Consider the following 23,510-nt stretch of genomic DNA (forward strand, 5'->3'; position numbering starts at 1 on the left):
TGGGAGCCACATACATCATTTAAATTTTCCCAGTAGCCGCATTGAAAAGTAAATGTATAGTTGAAAAGTAAAAAGCTGCATTGAAAAGTAAAAAGGTATAGGTGAAATAATTTTAATAGCATATTCTATTTAGCTCAGTATATTCAAAACATTATTTCAACATCAAATCAATATAAAATTATTGATTATAAGTTTTATTTTTATTTTCTTAACTAAATATTAAAAAAAAATTTTTTAATGTTTATTTATTTTTGAGACAGAGAGAGACAGAGCATGAACGGGGGAGGGTCAGAGAGAGAGGGAGACACAGAATCTGAAACAGGCTCCAGGCTCTGAGCTGTCAGCCCAGAGCCCGACGCGGGGCCCGAACTCACGGACCGCGAGATCATGACCTGAGCCGAAGTCGGACGCTTAACCGACTGAGCCACCCAGGCGCCCCTGATTATAAATTTTATTATAATTACATATAAGTAAAAATAATTAATGTTTTACATTCTTTCCATCTAAGTCTTTATAATCCAGTGTGTATTTTATATTTTCAGCACATCTTAATCCAGACCAGCCATGTTTTTGGTGCTGATAGCCAGTGGCTACCCAGTTGGGTGGTATCGCTCTGGACAGTCTTCCCTTGGGTTAATCAGAGCCTGAAAATGATGATGATGATGATGATGATGATGATGATGAAATCCTTTTCAAGGCCCATGTGCCATTCTAAGCATTATGGATTCATTCTTATTTAATATTCACAAGAATCCATGAAGTGGGTTATCTTCAATTCACAGAAGAGGAAGCTGGTGCTCGGAGAGGGGAAGGGATTTGCCCAAAGTCACCCCACTCGAAGGGACCATTTGCACATCAGTGAGCACAGGGAGAGGACTGAGGTATACAGCTGGAGGGTGATCAGTCAGCATGGTCCAGCCCTGCTGGGTCTCCCTTCATGGGTTCTATGGCTCCTCCGTGCCAGACCAGTGATCCAGCTCAGATTCTGGTGGGGAACTCGAGACAAAACTAGGAAACAGGGAAGCAAAATAATTACACATTGTGGCCAGCTTTGAGAAAGACAAACAAAGCCTGAGGGAGAGAATATGTAGAGAATATAAGGGGTTGGCAGTATCATGTACTTCAGGTTGGGTTAGATTGGGTGGTCAGAGAAGGCTCTGAGGCTGACCCGAGGACCGAAGGGAGAGGCAGAGTTGAGGGAACAGCATGTGCAAAGGTCCTGGGACAGCAAGCAGCTTAGCTCTGGGAACTACAAGAAGGTGGCTAGAGTAGCATTAGCTAGGAGAGGGGAGAAGGGGAAGCCAGACAGATAGGCAGGGGCCAGTTCACTCAGGACCCTAAAGACCCTGGGAGGGATCTTTAATTTTATTCTCTGTGGGAAGACTTTGGGGGGGGGGGCGGTGAGAGGATGTGAGATGACATCATCTGATGTACTTTTTTAAAAAGCTCCCTCCAGCAGCCATATGGAAAAGGGACCATGGTGTGGGCGAGGAGTGGCTTTTGAAAAACCAGTTAGAAGGCTCTTCTACTAACAGGAGAGAGGTCAAGGCCCGGTCCAAGAAAGTAGTAATAAAGGTTCTTGGCCACCGCAAAATGCCTCTGCCATTCGTGAGACAGGTACGCAGTGTTTCACACGCCTGCCTCCCCAGCCCACTGGGTGCTCCTTCACTTCACATCTCCGGTGCCCCGTGCAGGGCCTGGCGTGCCAAGCACTTGGCGACAAGTGTCTATGACATTGAAGGAATTACCCCCAGTAGCGTATAGCCGCTCATCTAGAAAAGACCGCTTCCCAAGACAGAGCTCGGACCTTCTGGCAGTGGATCCATTTCAAGTGCGTGTTTTTTTGTTGATTATGGTTTTAATGTGACTGTGAAAAGCATCCATGCTCCTCATAAAACATATTCGAGCATTATAGAAATGCTTGAGCTAGGAAAGTAGAAGTCTCTCGTGATTCCGCTCTCTGAAGCAAACCGCCATTCAAAACAGGTGCAGTTTCGTTCACATTCTCTTCCTCCCCCATCCCTACCTCCAGCATTAGGATTACATTATCCACAGTACACGTGCATTTTCTACTCCACTGTATCTTGGGTTTTTTTCCCCCTGATAATACAATAAACCTGTTTCATTCCCCCCACCCCACCCCCAACCTGCTAGTGGAGTGGACTGTTTTCCTCGTCTAATGGTGAAATCTTCCAGTGACACTCAGGGTAGACAAAAATGCTCCCTTTTTCAGTTGTTTTTCTGTCTGGGTGAGGAATAAGGCCGAGATCGTGTTTTGTCTACAGGAGGCTTTTTTCAGACCCGGAGAACAATGGTTGAGTCAACTGGCAAGAAGCAGAAATGCGCTAATCCTGTTAGCCACACGGTGCAGTGAGGTCTGTCGGGGCCTCTCTTCCCCTCTGCTTACCACGATCCCCCCCACCTCTCTATTCGACTCCTTTTTTCGTGGTACCGTGTGATTACTTCCTCTCCAGGCAGCCTGGCTCCTGGCCCTCTGTCCAGTAATTAGCCTCTCCACCCGATGTTTTTGTTTGTCCTCCCTGCATGCATTCTAGCCATCAGGACCCCGGGAAAAGCTAAATTCCTCCGCCTTTGTAAACACGAAATCGAAATGCCATCTGCATTTCTCGAGAAACATTTTTTTGACAAAGGAGTATCTCGGAAAATCAAACCATCTGGGCCCCGGCACATAGTTTCACTTGTTCAGTAAATAGGCCTGGTCATGGCATATCCGATTTTTATTGCGACTTTATCTAATGAATACAAGGGACTGACTGCCAATTGGCATTTAAAATATTTATGATTCACGTATCACGGAAGAATGATCTCAGTGTTCTTCCCCCCCCCCCGCCCCCCTGTTATTTTTAGAGTGCTGTGCACACTGTATATTGCATGGATCAGTCAAAATGCTTGATTTCTGGTCGGTCCAGAAAAGTCAGGACAAGGGAGCGTTATAAACCTGATCGTAATCTTAAATTACATGACGCCCTGGTGTGCCCCAAATCCTGCGTTTATAGAAGGGCTGTTTGAACAGTACGGAATCAGGGTGGAGATATGTAGGACTAAGTGTATTGAAAGGAACGAAAGGCATAGAAGAAATTATGAAAATAACGTGCATGTGTGGTGTTGCAGACTTACAGAAAAATCCCTGTCCTATAGACGAAATCTGTCACCAGCATACACTGGATCGAGTAGAGCAGGGATTATCGGGTCTGCTTTACAGGTGAGAAAACCCAAGTTCAGAGAAATTGAACACCTCGCGCAGAATCACGCCCCGTGTGGGGCAGGCGCGGGCCTGGCAGCCAGGTCTTCGGGTTCTCTTCCGGGCATGGTCCTCTGTGCCATGTTGGGTGACCAGACATCTGAGGGTGGTCACAAACTCGCAGACCACTCTAGCTGAGGCGACCGAAAAGGCACTGGGACCTTTTCCACTCACGTCAGTTCATTTTGTGAGGACAGGCTTAAATCAGACTTTTTTTTTCTTTTTCTTTTTTCTTTTTTTTTTTTTTTTCTTTTTTTACCCCAGTGTGCCCCTTGTCTGGGCTTGATGACAAAGAGAAAGAAAGGGAAGGCATTGGGCACACCATGCTTCTTTTCTCCCCTGTCCCCAGGCCTCTGTCTCTTGCTGCAAGCAAAGAAACAACGTCTGTGCCCGAGCCGGGTTTATGTCCAAAACCCAGAGAGGATTTTTCACTATCACTGACACAGGACCTGCCCCAGGTAAGCAGCCACCTTGCACTGGCCTTGACCTAAGGGTTAATGGACCAGATCTGCTCCGCAGGGCACCACGAGGGAGTCTCTTCGGAAGGAGTTAGGCTTTGGGGGAAAGGGGATGTTGAGCAGGTGTTGAACAAAAAAGGAGAAGGCTGGGGAGAAGGCGGGGTCTCCCCCTTCCGGGGTGAAGGCGCTGCTCTGGAAATGGTCCCCAGAGCAGCTTCGCTGGCCTCCCCTTTCAGGACCGGGCACAGCTTCCCTGGGCAGCCAGCTGGGGAAGCGGCTTCTCGCCTCAGAAGCGTGCACACTCACACGCCCCAGGTGCCATCCCGGGCTCTGGTTTCCAGAGAGGTCTGGTGATGCTGCCACTGGTATTCCGGGAGCCCTTGTCACCTGCCCGCTGGGTCCTGAAGACGCCCCCCCCCCCCCGCCCCGCCCCGCCCCGAGGGAGCCGTGAGCCCCAGAGCTGAGGGGAGGAACAGGGAGGAGGGGAGTATGGATAAAATTGCAGCACACTTCGGATTTCACCAAATCCAGATTAAAGCTGAGAAGATCAGTCCGAAGCTGAATCACAAAACCAGCCCTAATTAGGAGGCTAAGCCCCGCTAAAGCTCCCGGCCTTGCATCATCACAGGCAAAGCCCCACCTTGTTTGTTTATACAGAACAAAGCCGGCAGCCCTGGAGTTTGGCCAGAGGCCCTGCCAGCGAATCGCACCCCCCCCCCCCCCCCCCCGCCCAGGTGGGCACCTTCTCAGCCAGCCGCATGAGTCCACAGGAGAGGGAGAGGTGGGCACCAATGTCTGTGAAGCTCCTACCGGGTGCCACAGGTTCTCCATTTCTCAGCCAATGATGTCCAGATGCCGCGGGGTGTTGGGCCAGCATGCCGTCACGTGCTCAGAAGGTGTGAGCCACTGCGATCATCGACCCCCGTTTTATAGACAAAAAATGACACCTCGAAAGCAGGCCCAGGGGCCCATCGGTGATCTGAATCCAGGCCCATCCCGATTGACGCCTGCTGCCTCAGAAACCTGCTGGGGGGAGCTGCCCTCCTGGGAGAAACAACCAGCCCTGACCTCTCAGAAATAACTCTGGTTGTTTCTTCTTCCCCCGCTGGGGGAAAACAGGGGAGCTGTGACTGGCTGCCCGGGCCCCGGGCCCCTGTCCCAGCAGCTCTGAGGGCCCCTACCTCAGGGGCGGAGGGCCGGGACCCGCCCGCCTTCAATCCTGAGCCAAATGCTCACCTCCACACGTTTGCTGCTTGGGTTTTCTAAAGTTTACATCTGCCAAGCTCATCAGGAATGTCCTCCTCTCTCTTTTTCCTCAAAATAGAAGAAGCTTCTTACAGTTCAGGGAAACACCTGTGTTAAAGTGTCACTTGAAAAACGGGGGTTGCAGAATCGAATCTGCACAGTGGGCTCAGCAGCAAGTGGTTTTCCAACCACACTCCGGAAAAGACCACGAGGAAATGCACCAGAGCTTATACCGGGTTCTCTCTGGGCCATAAGATCACGGGCGCCTGTTTTGTCTTGCTTCTGCTTTTCAGCGTTTGATAATCAAGGTTGCCTTAACCTGTCTGTGGGAGGGGAAAACATATTTTATACAACATATATACAAATGTATACATATTTACACATGAATGAGAGAAAAATAAACCTAATACGAGAGATATATCCCAATATTATAAAGGCTGCAAACCGGACATTTACTTAAAAAATTTTTTTTAATGTTTGTTTATTCTTGAGAGAGAGACAGAGACAGCACATTAGCAGGGCAGGGGCAGAGAGAGACACGCACAGAATCTGAAGCAGGCTTCAGGCTCTGAGCTCTTAGCATAGAGCCCAGTGCAGGGCTCAGACTCAGAAACCGTGAGTTCATGACCTGAGCCCAAGTCAGACACTTAACTGTCTGAGCCACCCAGGCGCCCGGATGGTTCCTGACTTTGATGGTTCAACTTTTTTTTTTTTTTTCAATTTTTTTTTTTAATGTTTATTTATTTTTGACACAATGTGAGAGGCAGAGCACGAGTGGCAGAGGGGCAGGCAGAGGGGCAGACAGGGGGGGACACAGAATCTGAAGCAGGCTCCAGGCTCTGAGCTGTTAGCACAGAGCCCGACGCGGGGCTCGAACTCACGGACTGTGAGATCATGACCTGAGCCGAAGTCGGACGCTTAACTGACTGAGCCACCCAGGCGCCCCTAATGTTTATTTTTCGAGAGAGAGAGAGAGAGAGAGAGAGAGAACAGGGGAGGGCCAGAGAGAGTGAGACAGAATCTGAAGCAACTTTGAAAAAACTTTAGCATATATTGGGAACATCTTTTCACACTATTAAAAACCCTTCTAAGAATATCATTTTTTTTTTTTAAAATTTTTTTTTTTAACATTTATTTATTTTTGAGACAGAGAGAGAGAGACAGAGCATGAACGGGGGAGAAGCAGAGAGAGAGGGAGACACAGAATCGGAAGCAGTCTCCAGGCTCTGAGCCATCAGCCCAGAGCCCGACGCGGGGCTCGAACTCACAGACTGCGAGATCGCGAGATCGTGACCTGAGCTGAAGTCGGCCGCTTAACCGACTGAGCCACCCAGGCGCCCCAAGAATATCATTTTTTGAAATGGCTGTTTGGTATTCCATCACATGGCAGTACCATAAGTTAAGGAACAAATGGCCTCTTACTGGAAATTTAGGTTGTTTTATTTTTTTATTTTTTATTTTTTTAAATGTTTATTTATTTTTGAGAGAGAGAGAGAGACAGAGCATGAGTGGGAGGGGGGCAGAGAGAGAGGAAGACACAGAATCTGAAGCAGGCTCCAGGCTCTGAGCTGTCGGCACAGAGCCCGACGTGGGGCTCGAACTCATGGACCACGAGATCATGACCCGAGCCGAAGTCAGACTCTCAACCGACTGAGCCACCCAGGCACCCCAATTTAGGTTGTTTTAAACCGATCACCGATATAAGTAGAGAGGCAGCAAACATCCTTGTAGCTTGCAGCTTGTGTAAAATCAAGAGTATTTCCTTATATTAATTACTTAAAGCGGAATTGCTAAGTCAGAAGCATGTAGAATAGTTAAGGTTTTTTTTTTTATACATTGGTGGCCAAATTGTTCTTCAAGCAGAGGGATTAGTTTCCTCCTGCTGCTGTGAGGTAACTGTTTTTCCTCACCTTTGCCACCACTGGGTATTATCATTTAAATAAAATCTTTCTAATACGTACCATATTGTTTTCAGTACTTTTGCAATGGAAAAGTACATTTTTATTGAAAACAAAGTCAACTTCACCATGTTTAGAAAATTTGAAATATTTTTCCCGCCCATAGTGTAATTATAATTATTAATTACACTAATGTAATCGCTTCCACTTTTCTGGGTTCCCATCTATTTTTTTTTAAGGTTTATTTATTTTTGAGAGAGAGAGAGCAGAGGAGAGGCAGAGAGAGAGGATCCCTGAAGCAGGCTCCTTGCTTACGGCAGCGAGCCCGACGTGGGGCTCAAACCCATGAACCGTGAGATCATGACCTGAGTTGAATTCCGACACGACACTCGACTGACTGAGCCACCCAGGTGTCCCCCACCTATTTTTATTCAGATGTGTCCATTTGTACCTAGACATCATCATAGTATGGGAGATTTTAGGCATTATTGTACTTTTTTTCACTCACCTTTAGTTTTCCAAAACATTGCCGTGTGGCTTCTGGTCTCCGTATTTGTTGTGTCCAGGCTCATATTCCACCGGGTCGGGCTGCTGTTCCCGCGACAGTACCCCTGGCCTTGGACATTCGGGCCACTTAGCCCTTCTCACACTGCAGTTGCTGCTGTTACGTGAGTCTCTACGCTTAGAGCTTTTCCTGCATGTTGAATAATTCCCTTAATTTCTGAGTAGTGGGTCCAGATGTCCTCAAGGCTTTCGCTCTGCACCGCTGCTTTGCATTTGAAAAACACCTGCACCCACCGGCAGGGCTTCTGACAATTTAGGGGAGACTGCCTTTACTTCCCCCCAGCCCGGGTCATTGTCTTCCTCCTTGAAGCAAGTTAATTTTATTCTCTCTTGGAGCAGGGCATAGTGGGAAAGCACGGACTTTGGAGACAGGTGGCCCTGGGCCCACGTAGTAGGTGCTCAATAAATATTGTTGATTGCATAATAGTTACTGAACAACGACTATACGCCTGGAACTAAAATATTACTGTTGTTGGAAGAATTATCCTTACCTTATAGCGGAGGAAATTGGGCCTACTTCCTAGTTAGATGAAATGTGGGGGGCAAATTATTCACTATCTCCGAGTCTCCATTTCCTCCTTTTTGGAATGGAGGTGACAATTACCCATGTAGCTGGGCTTCTGTGAGGATTCAATGAGCTAAGTATGTGATGCACATGGCCCATGTTCTCCAAAGGGTATTATTTTTCGGGGCGCCTGGGTGGCTCAGTAGGTTAAGCGGCCGACTTCGGCTCAGGTCATGATCTCACGCTCTGTGAGTTCGAGCCCCGAGTCGGGCTCTGTGCTGACCGCTCAGAGCCTGGAGCCTGCTTCGGATTCTGTGTCTTCCTCTCTCTGCCCCTCCCCCCTCAAGCTCTGTCTCTCTCTGTCTCAAAAATAAATGAAAACATTTAAAAAAAATAAAAAATAGAGGGTATTATTTTTCAGGTAGCCCTCCCATTTGACCATCTTGGAGTGATACCACCTTATAGTCATTAAATGTATTCTTAGGTGTAAGGTAGTGTTTTTTATTTATTTGGGACGAGTTCCTTACTCTGTTTTAAAATGTCTTTCTTCTTAGGGCATTATAATATCAACGAATCCCTCGTGAAGCAGTCGCCAAAGGTCTTGACGTCTTGTTTTAAATCAAAAACTGGACGTGGATTAAAACTGACATCAACGGGCCCGGGACCTGCTTATTACAACCCCAATGACCACATCAAAATTCTGAAAAAGCCTCTTTTCCCGTGAGTCCTGATTATTCTGATCTTTCTTTTGAAAGGCGGTTCTGGGAAAGGACCCAACGTGAGCAGAAAAGGAAGGGGTGTCACTGCTTGGCAGAACATGGCGCCAGGTCACTCACTCTCCAGGGGCCCTTGTGACATAGTAGGTGCTCAGGAAATACTTGCTGACTGCATGATATTTATTGAGCAACTACTATGCACCAGGAACTTAGCATCCTATTCAACCATCGTAGTACCCCGGTTGCAAGAATTATTATTCTTACTTCATAGCTAGGCTTCAGGGCAGCTAAGGAGCTGCCTAAGTCCACACAGCTAACTTGAAATGCCGCTAGGAATCAGGCTCAGGACTGTCTGGATCTTTCCGCATTCCTCGTGATGTTGTGTTTATCCTGGTGCTGACATTATTCTATATTTTTTAAAAAAATTTTTGATGCTTATTTATTTTTGAGAGAGAGAGAGAGAGACAAAGTACGAGCGGGAGAGGGGCAGAGAGAGAGGGAGGGGGATACACAGAATTGGAAGTAGGATCCAGGCTCTGAGCTGTCAGCACACAGCCTGACGCGGGGCTCGAACTCACGAACCATGAGATCATGACCTGAGCCGAAGTCGGACGCTCATCCAACTGAGCCACCCAGGCGCCCCGACATGATTCTACTTTTATAACATAAAACCTCTACTGGGGTAGCAGGATATATAGCAGCACGGGGCCGTTCGAATTTTGCACTGATAAGTTGAAAGTCCAGACTTTGGAGTTGGTCAGACCTGCTGGATTTGAACTTCAGCTATGCTGTTTTCATGCTGTGTGACCTTGGCCATGGTACTAAGCCCTCTGAACCTCCAAGGCCTCATCTGTGAAGCAAAGTGGGGACAGTCCATGCCTCATAGTGTTGCTTTCAGATTTTATAATATATGTTTGGCATGTAGCAGGTGCAGAAGGTGACAATATTCACACAAATTTAAAAAGTGAAGACCAGGATTTGTGTTAACATGTTTAATATCCGGTGCATTTAATATTACTTTCACCTAACAGGTTCGAAGGCTCACAGGGCTTACTTATTCCTCAGATGGTTCTAGAACTTCTGGAACTAACTGCCAGGTCAGTCTGCCTGTCGCCATCTGAGGCCTCACCCGGGTATAGTCCTCTGCAGGCAGGATTGGCCACTGGGCGGGCTGACCTGCAGAAGACCCCTCCAAAGAGGTCAGGCAGGTGGTCAGGCTCATACCCACAGTGGGTCAGAAGTCCAGGCAACCCGGGAGACTGACAACATTGGGCATATACTCTGACCATCAGTCCAGGACAAGGAGATGGGGTGGGGGGAGAGGAGCAGGAGATGAACCTTCCGTGCCAGACTTAGGATCTGGAGAAGGGATCCAGACCTCAGATGGAATCCACTGGAGAAGTCCCTTCTGCCCTTCGGTTCTTGGGTTCTGCAGGTTGAGCCTTCACAGGCTCCAGGGCTCAAAACCGGGGCAGGATAGTCTCCAGGAACACGCTCTCTCTGAACACCAGGGACTTACTGCCTCCGGGCTGGCTCAGGGCACCCCTGCACACCTTCCCTTACTGTCCCGATGAGGAGAGTGGGTAAGAGGACAGGCTTCGGAGTCAGCAGACCTGGGCGTGAGTCACGGCTCTGTCCCTTTCTTCTCTCCGAGCCTGTCTCCCTGTTATGAAGCGGGGATAAGAGTCTCGTCTCATAGGGCTTCTGTGAGGGTTAGACGAGAAATGTTATCGTTAGAGCTGCTGCTGTTCCGTATCCTATAGGCATATGAGCGTACAGGGGACGGCTGTTGCTTGGCACGAGCCGCTCAGGCTCCTAGCTCGAATCTGGAAGCTTCTTTGAGGAAATGGTGAGAAGGAGAGTGGAGAATACTCAGCGTTGAACCGCTTGCCCCAGAGAAGTGCCGTGTGGCCTCTGCTGAAGTTTGAACGAGCGGTTCGGGATAATTCCCATCTCACGGCATTTGCACCTGTTAGTCAACAGGCCCTGTAGGTTTCTGGGTCTGTGCCAGAGGCCGTGGGGGTGCTCGGGTGAACAGGGCACTGTACACGCCTTTAGCTAGGCTCACCTGGGAACAACTCCAGAGCAAGGCAGAGGAGGGGTAGCAGAATGCTGGAGCATATGGCCCCAAGGTTGTGTGGCCACACAGATCCCGAGAGCAGTCTTTCCAGCAGGTGCAGTGCGGTGGTGCTGGTGTGTCTGGGGGTGTCTGGGGATCACTGGCTCTCTGTGGGGCTTTGCGAGTGACAGATGTTTGGTTAATAAGTCTAGGAAGCACTGCATATGAACCCTGTACCTCTAGGAGCATCACTGTGTGCATGGCCTAATTAAAGGCTCTGAGATGTCCCGACGTAAAACAACAACAACAACAACAAAAACCCAAAACCCTACTACACCCAGTGTCTCTTAAACTTGGGTTCATCCTGGTGAGTAGATAGACCCCCCACTTGGGTTCACCCTGGTGAGTGGATGGTGCCCTGGGCAGGACATTTGGTTAACAGCCCCTATGGTCTAGGTGGCTCTCAGCACCTCCCTCGGCCTTCGTTTCATCATGTGGGAAAAGAGGGGAAGTCTCTTCGTTTCCAACACTCCACGACCCTGTGTTTGCTCACCATGGCATTCAGGAGAGCATATTGGGGGCAGTGAACGTAGAACCAGCCTGGACTCCCAAAGGAGGCCCAAAATATATAAACATTAAAAAATGAAATTTTTTAATGTTTGTTTATTTTTGACAGAGAGAGAGAGAGAGAGAGAGAGAGAGAGCAAGTGGGGGAGGGGCAGAGAGCTAGAGAGGGAGACACAGAATCCGAAGCGGCTCCAGGCTCTGAGCTGTCAGCACAGAGCACGAGGCAGGGCTCGAACTCATGAACCACGAGATCGTGACCTGAGCCGAAGTTGGATGCTTAACCACCCGAGCCACCCAGGCGCCCCCAAAATATATAAATTTTTAATTGACATGGAAAGGATGAAGCTGACAATCTGTAATTGTATTTAAAAAACAAAAAGATAAAACTCAAGTGTGCTTTGGGTCTGCTTATGTTGAATAATGAAGAAATGGGTTAATATAAGGAAAAGATACAGCTGAACGTCGTGGTATGGAGGGAGAATCCAGACTCCTGTCTCTCAAATTGGTGTTCTGTTTCCTCTCCTGTGTCCCTGGAGGGAAGAGAGGGACAGGAGCTGGGGGCCCCCTGCTGGGATCCTCAGGGCCCTGAGAAGGTCTGCGTTGCTTCCTCCCCATCTCTATGTGGCTTCCTTGGGACTTTATCCGCGCTAAGCCTGAGCACATTTAGCTCTCCGGGGCTGCGTGGGGCATCTGAGAAACCTCGCATGTTTCTTTTGGGCAAACACAGGCGTCACACCCATGTGACGTGATTTGAGGCCTGTCCTTATTTGTCTACGATTGCGAACACTTGGCTCCCTATCCGGAGGGGAGGGTCCTAGCCTGCAAAAATAATCTTTCGGCTCTGCTTTCTTGAGGATGCAGAATCGGGAGATGTTACTTATCCCTACAGTTGTTAGTCCCGTGTTCCCCACCAACAAAAGTGAAGCCCAGGGAGGGGAGGGTTGGGTGATGTCCTGGGAATGGTCGGGAGGCCGGCAGGGGGCCAGGCATGGGCCTGTCTTGTCTCCACTCCCCTGGCCCGGCCTGCAGAGCTGAGAATGGGCTGCGGGGGCAATGTGGCCTGGTGGAAAGCACAGGCTCCAAGTCAGGCCAGCGCCCAGCCTCCCGACTTGCCAGCTCTGGGGGCCTGGGGGCGGGGAGGGGTTCACCTCACTCCCAGGAATTCAAATTCAACCCTGCAGATGGTGAAATGAACACTTCATAACGTGCTTGCAAGGCTAAAATAACTCACATAACTCACTGGGTCTGGCACACGGTAAGCTTTCCATACATGTAACTTGGCGTTTTTATTGAGGTCTGTGAGCGGGTCCTCTGTGCTCACCTGGTGCTTCTTGGGTGGCCCTCGGAGGGCAGATGCTGTGCTAAGGGCTGGCAGGGTGTTAGGATGACCGTTTCTGGGCTCCCTAACTGAAGAACAGGGCACAGGTGTCTCTTTGCCGTGGCCACGTTGCCGACTCAAAGCTAAGGGCATTTATCAGCTCCCAGGGGGGTCTTTAGGAGAGAAGTGTCACAGTGATGGCTCAGTGAATCAGGGTGAGTCAGGAGAAGGGCTATTTTGGAGATCAAAACGGTCCCTCCCGGGTGCTGTCGTCAGCAATGAGGGGAAACGCCCACTGACATCTTCCTAACCCTTGATCTACTTCCTGGAACTTTTAAGCCACTGGTTTTGCACAGACACGCTGTCCTGCCACAGCCAGAGCTGAAGAATCAAACCCTGTTGGCCCCGCTCCAGTCTGGGTAATTACGATGACCCACCTAACGTTCCCCTGGGATTTTCAATTAGATATGGGATGCTTCTTCCCAAGCGGCTGTAATCTGTCACCCTCTACCCTGTTAAACAGAGAGTGCATTCCACCCCAGAGGCAACCAGCTGCCCTTTAATGATGAGAAAAAATTGCCCCTTTATCCCTCCCCGACCCTGGGAATCCCCGAGGCAGAGTGAATCGTGCCGGTGCCTGGGAGTGTCCCGAGGGGTCTCGGATGCCTTCCCCCAGTGACCTGCTGAGTCCTCTGCGACATTCATTATTCTCGGGCGATTTGCAAACAGCTCACATTGGAAGCTGCAAACATACTTTAATCCAGTTGTGGCCAACTCAGAGCCTTTGATAGATGTTTTCTTTCTACGGGGCAGGACCCAGTTGGCTTTTATAACTGAGCAATGAGGCTCATAAAAGCTCCGGTCACAATGCACTGAGGGCTGGCCTGGGTTTGATCCAGCCGGACCTTTGTGATCTGCCCAGCCCCACCTCGCCGTGGAGGGAGCAGCCCTGGACGATGATAAAACTGTCAGGTGGGGCTCAGATGTCTGGGCTCCCCCACTTGCTGCAACCTCTCTGTTTTCCCTACAGTTCAGCCAATGTCCTGGGAGTAGGGAGGGGGCCTCAGAGATGAGTCACACGCAGTCCCCTGCCATAAAGAGCTGGGCACATAAAGAGTGTAGGAAACCCAGCACGTTCTGTGCGGAGAAAAGAAGAATGGCTAGAACATCGCGAGGGCTCAGCCACACCGAGCTAAGAGCGTTGACGGATGTCCCCCTTAGTGCCATCCCGGCGCCCCTGCAGGGCACTAACTACTGTTACCTAGAATACAGTGAAGCTGGTGGGGCAGGGAGTGGCATGCAGGTCCGGCTCCAGATCCCATGCTCCTCTCTGGAGCCACAGGGAGCTCCAGGAAGCCTCAGAGCTCTGGAGCCTCAGGAAGAGAGGTGGGGGAGGGGGAGGGCAGTGGCCACAGAAGTTTCCCAGAAGGACATGAGAAGGGAAGAATGATCAGAGTTTTCAGGGACAGTAGGTGCTCCTGGCAGAAGGAATAGCACGGGCCAAGGCGTGGAGTGGCTGAAGACTGAATCTGTGTTGGGTGTTTCTGGAAGGTCAAATGGGAGCAAGGGGCCTAGGGGATTAGGCTGGGTTAGGAGTTTTTCCTTCGGCTTCCCTCAGGGTGTCTGAGGGTGGATGGCCAGAAGCAGGTGAACAGCCTAGAAGTCCTGGGTGCATTGAGGGCTGAAGGCAGTCTGGGAGGCTCGGCCTCTGCCTCCCTGTCCCAATTCCTGCCAAATGCAGCCACAGCTCGTGCCTTGTCCGTGCCTTTGCCTCTCCTGTTTCCTCTGCTAGAAATGCCCCCTCCCCCACCTTTTCTACCTGAAGAATTCCCTGCTTACTTTTCAGGGCAAAGGTTATCTCTTCTAGGGTAGATTTCTGGGTTCACTTAGTGGGAATCTCTCTCTCTCTCTCAATGCTGTGTTTTTACCTCTATTCTAACATTTCATGTTTAGAAAAAAATCACATAATAACGCAAGTAAAGAAAACACCAGTTAAACTTCATAACAATCCTGGATGGAAGGTATTATTATCCCCCACTTTACAGATGAAGAAACTGAGCCTCAGGGAGGCTAGGAGACGTCTCTAAGGACACACAGCTGGTGAGTGGGGAAGTGCAGATCCAAACCCAAGTTTGGGTGCAAAGCCTGTACTTCCTTAAGTTGTCACCAGTCATGACTGTCGCTAGCCGTGAATTGTCAAGGCCTTGGGAGCATTCAGGGTCTGTGTCTTAGCACAGAGCTGCACACGTGGCTGGCACTCTTTGTTTATTTTTTAAGTTTATTGATGTATTTTGAGACAGACAGAGTATGGGAGGGGCAGAGAGAGAGAGGGAGACAGAAAACCAAGTGGGCTCCATGCTGCCAGCACAGAGCCCGAGGCGGGGCTCGAACCCACGAACTGTGAGATCATGACCAGAGGTGAAACCAAGAGTCGGACACTTTAACCGACTGAGCTACCCAGGTGCCCCTGGCCCTCTTTAAAGGTCCGGGCAGCTGAGCTGTCACAGCTGAGCCTCTCCTGGGCACGCTGACGGAGTGGAGGGCACGGGACCGCTCTAACCCCTCTGGCCAAGAATCCTGATGAGACACGGGCCCAGCCGCCTACAGGCTGTTCCCGGTTAGGAACGTACACACCTCACGGCCTTCTCAAAGATCGGGGCGAGGGCGTGAGCCAGACCGATGGGGTGACCTCATGCAATGGTTGGCTCGTTCCAGCTGCGGCGGTGAGGAATCCAGCCTGTCTCTCAGGGATGCCAGTGACACACTCATCCAATTTCTGGGGGTTCTTTGAAGGGGCGACAGAAGCCAGAACAAGGAGAAGCCAGCTTTTATCTCCGAGGGCAGAAGTGGTTGATCACACACTATAACCAGTTCGCCCATGTCAGCTGGAGGCGAAGAAAGAGGCAATGTTTTCTCTCCTTTTTCTGTGGGCACCTTTGTTCTAAATATAAGCATCCACGCCAGCTGTTCCTCCATTATTAGATGTGAGCCTCCGGCAGATTTACCATGACTTTCAGGGGCCTTCCCTGGCCGGCTGGCCTGCCTCAGGTGACTCTGTGGGGGGTGGGGTGGGGGGCCCTGGCGTCTCCTTCCAGAGGCTGGTCCGTCCTCTAAGACCAAGCAGGAGGCAGTGGCTTCCAGGAGCATCATCATAACAGTGGCCACTTTTATTGAGCACTTACTGTGGGCTCTGCTCGGTCCTTCCATACCTTTCCTCCATTCTTGACCTCCCTTATAAAGAGAGGGTGCGATTTCTCCCTCCTGCAGGCATAGAGAGGTCCAGGGGCTTGTCTGAGGTCCCACAGCCAGTAAGTGGGATGACAGGAATTCAGATGCAGGTCTGTGTGACTCTAAAACTCAAAAAGTCCCCTCTGCCATGATGCCTTCCCCAAATTGCTAGGCCCCTGAGACTCAAATTCTGGTGTTGTCGTTACCGCTCATTTGCTCGGTGACTTTGGGTGACATACTTTCTCTCTCTGAGTGCTAGTTTCTTTAGCACAATAAGGAGGGTGGATAAGACATCTCTAGGTCCCCTCTAGCTCTCCAAGTTTTAAAATGCTCTTGCTTCCAGGGCGCCTGGGTGGCTCAGTCGGTCAAGCGTCCGACTTCGGCTCAGGTCATGATCTCGCAACTTGTGAGTTCGAGCCCCGCATCGGGCTCTGTGCTGACAGCTCGGAGCCTGGAGCCTGCTTCGGATTCTGTGTCTCCCTCTCCCTCTCTCTCTCTCTGACCCTCCCCCACTCACGCTCTGTGTGTGTGTGTCTCTTCTCTCTCTCTCTCAAGAATAAACATTAAGGGGTGCCTGGGTGGTTCAGTCAGTTAAGCGGCTGACTTCGGCTCAGGTCATGATCTCGTGGTCCGTGAGTTCTAGCCCCGCGTCGGGCTCTGTGCTGACTGCTCAGAGCCTGGAGCCTGTTTCAGATTCTGTGTCTCCCTCTCTCTGCCCCTCCCCCATTCATGCTCTGTCTCTCTCTGTCTCAAAAATAAATAAACATTAAAAAAATTTTTTTTAATAAAAAAAAAAGAATAAACATTAAAAAAACACTTTTTTTTTTTTTAAATGCCCTTGCTTCCAAAGATGTCAGCAAAAGGTAAGTGTTATGTAGAGGTCTCTTGATTTCCACTCCCAAGTCCTGCCTTGCCAGGAAGATACTTAGTAGGATTCGGCCTGCCCGTGCTGGAATGGTCTCTTGAGATCTACTAGTCTTGGGATGGCAAATCCTTGGAATTCAGGATGCCTCGTCCCACTTCCTGGCCATGGCAGGTATCACAAGTGGATCACCCATGCTCTTTCCTTGGAGCCCACGCGAGGCCGGAGTTCTCTACACGGAGCCCCAGCCGGGCGCCACCAGGTGATCAGAATGGGCACATGTCTGCCCTCTCTGGTTAGTTCAGCGACATCATCCGCAACACCGCGTGCTGCGCTCTCACTGTGCTGGGCGCTGCCCCGACTTCTGTGTTACAGATGCCTCATCCCATTGAACCCCGGCGGTAAGCCTATGAGGAAAGTACTGCGAGAACCGCCACTGCGCAGAAGAGAACACTGAGGCCCGGGGGCCCCCGGCTCCCCGGCAGTGGAGCCACGGCCCTGCCCAGCCGCCCCGACGACTCGGTGCTGGGCAGGTCTCGGCCACGTCTAAAAACAACCGTTTCCCCAGCAGACTGCCTGAGCACTGTCTTCACATTTTGTCTCTTTTTGAAGGAGAAACCCCCTCCTGAACTTCTCTGCCCAGCCTTCGCCCCTGCCCCCGAAGCTGCCTCTTCCAGGCCCCGGTCAGTACGAGATCGTGGACTACAAGGGGCCCCCCAGACACTTCACCTCCAGCGCATCGTTTGTGTCCAACACCAGCCGGTGGACAGCAGCCCCGTCCCAGCCAGGCCTGCCCGGCCCAGGTCAGAGGATTGTTTTAAATGATTGTAAAAACCAAATCTGGAAGTGTTTGTCATTCCTGGGCCATCAGATGTCACTGATTTATGGGATGTTTGCCAAGAAGGTTACAGAGGTTAGAGTCGATCCGGAAGACTTTTAGGCCTGCGCTTTTGGAGTACGAAAGGATTTTCTTTGAGGTGAAAGGACTCTTGGAGTTAATCCCGTCCAGGGGTTCACGACCAATGACCGTGAATGTCCGAGAGGCTCGGAGATGGGATCCGGACCCCCAGAGGGGTCTGTGACCCTGAGACTGCCTGCAGATTTGGAGCATGAAGACATTATTATTATTGTCATTATTATTATTATTTTGGAGAAAGGGGCCATAGCACTTTGTCAGATGGGTCAACAATTTCACCGTTCTTGAAAGTACTTAAATCACTGGCCTGATCTGGCAGAGTCACCTTATCGCTGGGGAAGACCTGGAGAGCACGTTGTGCACTGAGCCACAGTGGGAGAGCGGCGGGGCAGAGCGCCACGCCGTTTCCCCCCTGTGCCCTGTTGTCGTGAGACAAGCCGGGGACTGTTCACCGGAGCAGCTCCCGTGAGCTACCGGGTTCCGAGCCCTCTTTGCAGATGGCTGAAGCCGCGGGACCCTGTCGCCTCTGGGACCTTCGTGAGAGCTAATAGCCTGAGGGACCTATTCCTGACCTCTTTGTAGCTCTCTCACAGCCCCTTAGCTCTTTGCCCCTCCCTGACATTGGCCGGAGCTGGTGGCGCTGGGGACTAGACAGCGTGTGCTGGTGGGCAGGCGGTGGGGGAGGAGGAAGGCAGAGCCGGGGTGGCTGCTAGGTCTGTCCAAATCAGTCGTCCAGGGAGCGCTGATGACGCTCCTCCCCTGGGGGACAACGGTGACTTAGCCTGGTGTTACCCCCGGAGGTGTCAGTCTGGTAGGGGAGACACCTTCCCCTCCAAACATACCGGTGAGTAAAACGTAAGGTGGACGGGACAGGGAGAGTCATCCTTATGGCTCCAGCCTTGGAAATGGAACGATAACCAAGTCAAGAAGACTGCAGCGGTTTGACCTTGGGGTCACCTGGTCAGTCCAGGCAGGACCCAGCAGGGTGGGGCAAATGTACTCACGCTCCAATCAAGCAGCGGGCTCCCGGAGGCCTGGGGACCGGTGAGGAGCCTTGTCTGACCCTGTTTGGTCCAGGCATCTAGGAGCTTTTTCTGAGTGTCTGCTCCACGCTGCCCATGGTGTGGGGCACCTGGCACACAGGTGCAGGCCACTTCCTGCTGCTGTGACCACCTGCATCTAGGTGGGCTTCCCGGAGGACTGGCCTGGGAGTGAGCCACATGCCTGCTTGGCCTCCCGTGGGTGCGGATCTGCCTGGACCCTCGTCGGCCAAATAGGCATCAGTATGAGAGTTTCCAGTCACCCCTGTGTGGTCCTGGCAGCTGGTCTCCTACGGAAAGTGCTTGCAGTTGTCAAGGCTTTCACTTTTCTGGAAATTTCTTTTTTCTTTTTTTTTTCTTTCCTTTTTAAAACTAGGCTCCACACCCAGTGTGGGGCTTGAACTCACAACCCTGAGACCAAGAGTCACATGCTCTATGAACTGAGCCAGCCAGGCGCCCTTCTGGAAATTTCTGGACTAAAGAAAAACAAAACCCTATCAAGCTGACACCTTGCTTCTTTAAGACTATTGTTTTACTCCTTTTTTTTTTTTTTCCTTTGTATCAAATCTGATCGAAAACTCTTTTGTAAATGTTCTCCTGTTAGGGAGTTAAAGGCTGGAAGCCGGGGTTCAAGTCCTGCCTCGGCTGGGCCAACCCCTTCCCCTCTCAGCCTCCCCACTTGTAAGTTGCAGGGACCAGGGCAGGGGTGCCCCGACATCGCCAGCTCTGATGTAGAATGCCAGGGGCTTGGGCAACCGGCCTTTTCCCTCTTAATACTGTCTTTTTCTCTCTCTCCCCTCACAGCCACGTACAAGCCAGAATTCCCTGGAAAACAGTCCTTTCTCTACAACGAGGACAACAAATGGATCCCAGTGTTGTAGGGACCTCACACAAGCTCGGGGAGAACGCTGGCCACCAGCTGCCTCACCCAGGCTCCCCAGGACGTTCATTCAGAGAATGCCCATCTCGTGTGTGACAGACGACGACTTGGAGGGCAGATCTGCCCCTGCCCCCCGTCCCCCGTGGCTGGCGTAGAGCTGGGAGGCTGCGTTTGTCCTTGTCTTGAACTGCCTCCTGGAGATTTGACACCCGCCTCCACTGATTCCAGTGGTTCCCTGAGCAGAAATGAGGGGTGGACAGAGCCCTCCTTGGTTACCTGCCATGTACCTGCCCGTGCTGGGACGTGCAGTCCTCCCCGCAGATGTAAGAGGTTCCTGAAGCTCAGGCTCGAGGGAGAAGGCTGCCACTGGCAGATTCCCCATCTAGAAGTCTGATGCTGGGCCAGGGCTCGAGGTCCAGACTGTACCTGCTGGGTGGACCACACAGGACTGCGGCCCGGGCACAACTCCCATCCTTCACCCTTGGCTTCCAGGAGCCGGGAAGGCCCAGAGGTGCTTGTGACAGACTCAAGGGGGTTGCCTGGGCCCGGGCCCCCAGCTAAGCCTACGCACCTCACCTTCAGGAAGAGCATGGCCCCAGTCACCGTGGTCACTTGTGCTCGGTACCCACCTTCAGGAGAAGGCCACCACATCCGTTGAGTGGCCCGGCATTCAACAGCACACGTGGGCAGGTTGCTGCTGGAGCCAGATCCCGAGGGAGCAAGGGGGCAGGGAGGCACCGCTTGGTGCCTGCGGGTTCTTTCTTTTACTGGGACTTTCCTATCCCCGGGCCTGGCCTCCGTCTCCTCCCAGGCCTCCTGCTCAAGTTTGACACAGCCTTTGATGAATCTTTTCTGGCCTGCCACGTCCGTTTCCCCCGGCAAGAGGGAGAGATTCCCAAAGAACCAAGGGGGAATAGAAGAAACCACGCATCCCCTCCTTTCCCAAATATTGATGTTGGCGTTCACTTCTGCAAGCGGAAGGCACTGATGCAGCCCCCTCCCCGCTCCCCACAGAGTCCAGGCCCCTCACTCCCGGGGCCCCTCCCCTGACTTTGCTCTGTGACCAGAGGGTGAGTGGCCTTCCGGTCAGAATGGCCGCTGACTGGCCCCCCCTGTGGGGAGGGGTGGGTGAGAAAGAGGGAGGGAGAAGGATGGAATACCATATCCAATTAAACCGACTTCTTGCGTCTCGCCAAAGCTGGCCTTTTTTGTGAACCTCAGATTCCCTCAAGTGCCCGCTGTGTTGGGACGGGCGGGAGGTGGCCTGAGGCACCTCGTTAAGAGCGATGCCACCTGGACCTGGAGGCGGGACGCCCCGTGCTCCCATCCTGTCAGGTCCAGAGCTCCTTCTCGAAGGTAAAGAGTCAGGTTCGAATTCCGGGGCTCAAGGTCGACACTTGCGGGGGCCGGGCAGGCGGCACATGGGGCAAAACAGTGAGGGGCAGGGATGGGGTGTGGGAGCCGAGGCTACTGGGCTGAAGGGGCGTCCGACATGGCTCCAGATCACTGGTGCCAGTTCGGTCCACTTTCGACACAGTCTGGGGAATATTTAAAATGCCAGATCTCCTGATTTGAGACGCGGACAACCACACTGCAACTTCGAATTGCTTGCCGGGGCTAAAGGAGACTTCCGCAGGCCGTCAGCTGTCCACTTGGGTGCTAGAAGTTCTGGAAGACCCTTTCGAAGTTGTACCTTTCTTTGACCCCAGACTCTTGACAACGGGGCCAGATCCCCGCGCCTTGGTTTTTAGCAGACCGTTGGGCTAGAAGCAGCCGGCCTTGGGGTCCGGTCTCTGTGGGCCCGGGGGTCTCTGTGGGGACATGTATGGGAAAACGAGACAGGCCTCTCCTCCCTCTGGGCAGCTGGGCCGAGCACCGGCAGGTGAATACTGCCTCTCCAGAGGAGACCCCTCCAAGTGGGGTCAGGGAAGAGGGGACTCTGGGAAAAAGAGTGGCAGGGCTGCTCGTGGCCAGTCTGAATCTGTGTTCTGTCGAAGACACGATTGGAGGTGAGGCCCTGAGCTCAGAGGGTCTGTCCTGACCATGTCTAGTCTCTCTAAAGGTGTCGTTTGCCGCTCACAGCTCCATCCAGCCCAGGGATTCTCAAACCCTGGCTGTTATCACTTGGGAGGTGTTACACAGACAGCCTTGCCCAGGCCCCAACCCTCAGAGCTCTGATTTAACTGATCTGAGGTAGGGTCTGGGCCTGGGCATTGGTATCTTTTTTTTCTGTTTTAATGTTTATGTATAATTTTTGAGAGAGAGTGAGAGAGAGAGAGAGTGTGCGAACAAGAGGGGGAGGGGCAGAGAGAGAGGGAGACACAGAATCTGAAGCAGGCTTCAGGCTCTAGGCTGTCGGCACAGAGCCCGACGCGGGGCTCGAATTCATCGACTGCAAGATCGTGACCTGAGCCGAAGTCAGAGGCCCAACCGACTGAGCCACCCAGGTGCCCCCTGAGCATTGGTATCTTTATTCAAGTTCTTAGCAGGGGCATCTGGCCGGCTCAGTCGGTAGAGCGTGCAATTCTTGATCTCAGGGTTGCATGTTCGAGCCCCACATTGTGCACAGGGATTATTAAAATCTTAAAAAAAGTTCTCAGCGTGATTATAATGTGTGTAGTTCGGGCTAGGATACACTGATAGCTGAATAAAGTATTTTCCAAATTTTAGTGGGCACGCGTATCATTTGGATATCTCGTTAAAGGGCAGATTCTGTAGGTCTGCGGTGGGGCCTGAGAGCCTGCATTTCATTTTATTTCTTTTTTTTTAATTGAGATATAATTGACCTTATCACATTGTATTCGTTTTAGGTGTAAACATTTCTAACAAGCTGTTGGGCAATGCCGATGTTGCTGGTCCGTGGACCACACTTAGGGTGGCGAGGGTCTCGTAAATACACTTAATTGCTTAACTCTGGCCGTTTGTTGGCCCGTCCGCTGTTTGCCTATTTTCCCTCCTCCCTCCCTGCGCCCTCCCTCCTTTCTTCTCATTCCGTCACTTATTCATTCATTCCCTTTCCCCCCATCACTGGCAATTTGCCATCTAGGGGAGAGCTACCAGGCAGGGGATGCCCTCCCCACCGGCTGACAGCCACCTTTCCAAAGTGACTCCTGTTTGCAAAGGACTTTCCTTCACTCCTTTTCCCCCTTTTACTCTTTGGAGCAAGAGACTGTCCTAGAATGGCAGCTGTCAGGCTCAGGGGCTGCCCTTGCCCCCTGACTTCTCTGAGGGCAGGGCTGAATTTCCTCAAGCCCTGCAGGGCTCTCTTTGAGGTCCCCACGGCCTTTCTAGGCACCAACGGCCCTGGTCTCATCACATGGGGGCTTTGCTGAGAACTGAGCCCTGGTGGCTGCTGGCCACGTGCGGGTACGGAGCTGCCCGGCTCCCTTCCCGAACATTGCAGCAGGCTATGCACGGGTACTGATCCCTTGTGGGTGCTAATTCGGCCAGACACTGCCGGATGACAAAGGCTTCAAGTTCAAGGCCTGTATAATTATGGCCTCTCTAGAGCAGTGGTTCTGGACCTTGACTGCACATTGTAATCACGGGGGTGGGTGGAGTGGTGCTTTAACGAGTTCTGAGGTCTGGGTCCACCCCCAGAAATTCTGATTTAAGTGCTCCAGGGTGGGGTCTGGCCGGTGGGGAGAGGGATAAAAGCTGCCCAGGTGACTCCAGGGTGCAAACCAAGGTCGAGAAGCACCACCCGCCTGCTTCCCAGCCTGCTTCTGGGAGGGGGGCGGGGAGCCGGCAGGAAGCTCTGAAGGAAGGACACGAACAGATGCTGAGCACCTCTGGCGCGCGCAGATGTGCCGGCACTCCGCCCGCACTCTGTCCTTCCATCCCCACACGTCATCCTGCTCTCACTTCCCGGGAGGTGGCAGAGCAGCGGCGAGGCCGGGAGTGGACACGGCATCTCCGGATGCCCACAGGGTCCCCTGAGCAGTGCCGTGCAGGCCATATTGGTGGCTGAGGCCAAAGGAAACATCAGTGAT

At 51.9% G+C, this 23,510-nt stretch overlaps 1 protein-coding gene across 7 annotated transcripts in view; it reads left to right on the forward strand.

The window, feature by feature from the left end:
• Nucleotides 1–20,224, forward strand: part of STPG1 (sperm tail PG-rich repeat containing 1) — a 54,063-nt gene extending 33,839 nt beyond the window's left edge. For 5 of the 7 annotated variants that reach the window (XM_078452200.2, XM_078452199.2, XM_078452201.2 and 2 more), the window contains 4 exons: nt 3,612–3,720; nt 8,487–8,652; nt 9,680–9,745; nt 19,443–20,224. In XM_078452200.2, the coding sequence (XP_078308326.1) occupies nt 3,612–3,720; nt 8,487–8,652; nt 9,680–9,745; nt 19,443–19,614 (513 nt within the window). In that variant the 3' untranslated portion in view covers nt 19,615–20,224. Of the gene's footprint in view, nt 1–3,611; nt 3,721–8,486; nt 8,653–9,679; nt 9,746–17,294; nt 17,486–19,442 lie in introns of all 7 variants that reach the window. The other 2 variants (XM_078452203.1, XM_078452204.1) reach the window with 1 other exon arrangement.
• Nucleotides 20,225–23,510: the final 3,286 nt, after the last annotated feature.

Source organism: Panthera onca, chromosome C1 (genome assembly GCF_046562875.1).
Source record: "Panthera onca isolate mPanOnc1 chromosome C1, mPanOnc1 haplotype 2, whole genome shotgun sequence".
NCBI classification, from domain to species: Eukaryota; Metazoa; Chordata; class Mammalia; order Carnivora; family Felidae; genus Panthera; species Panthera onca.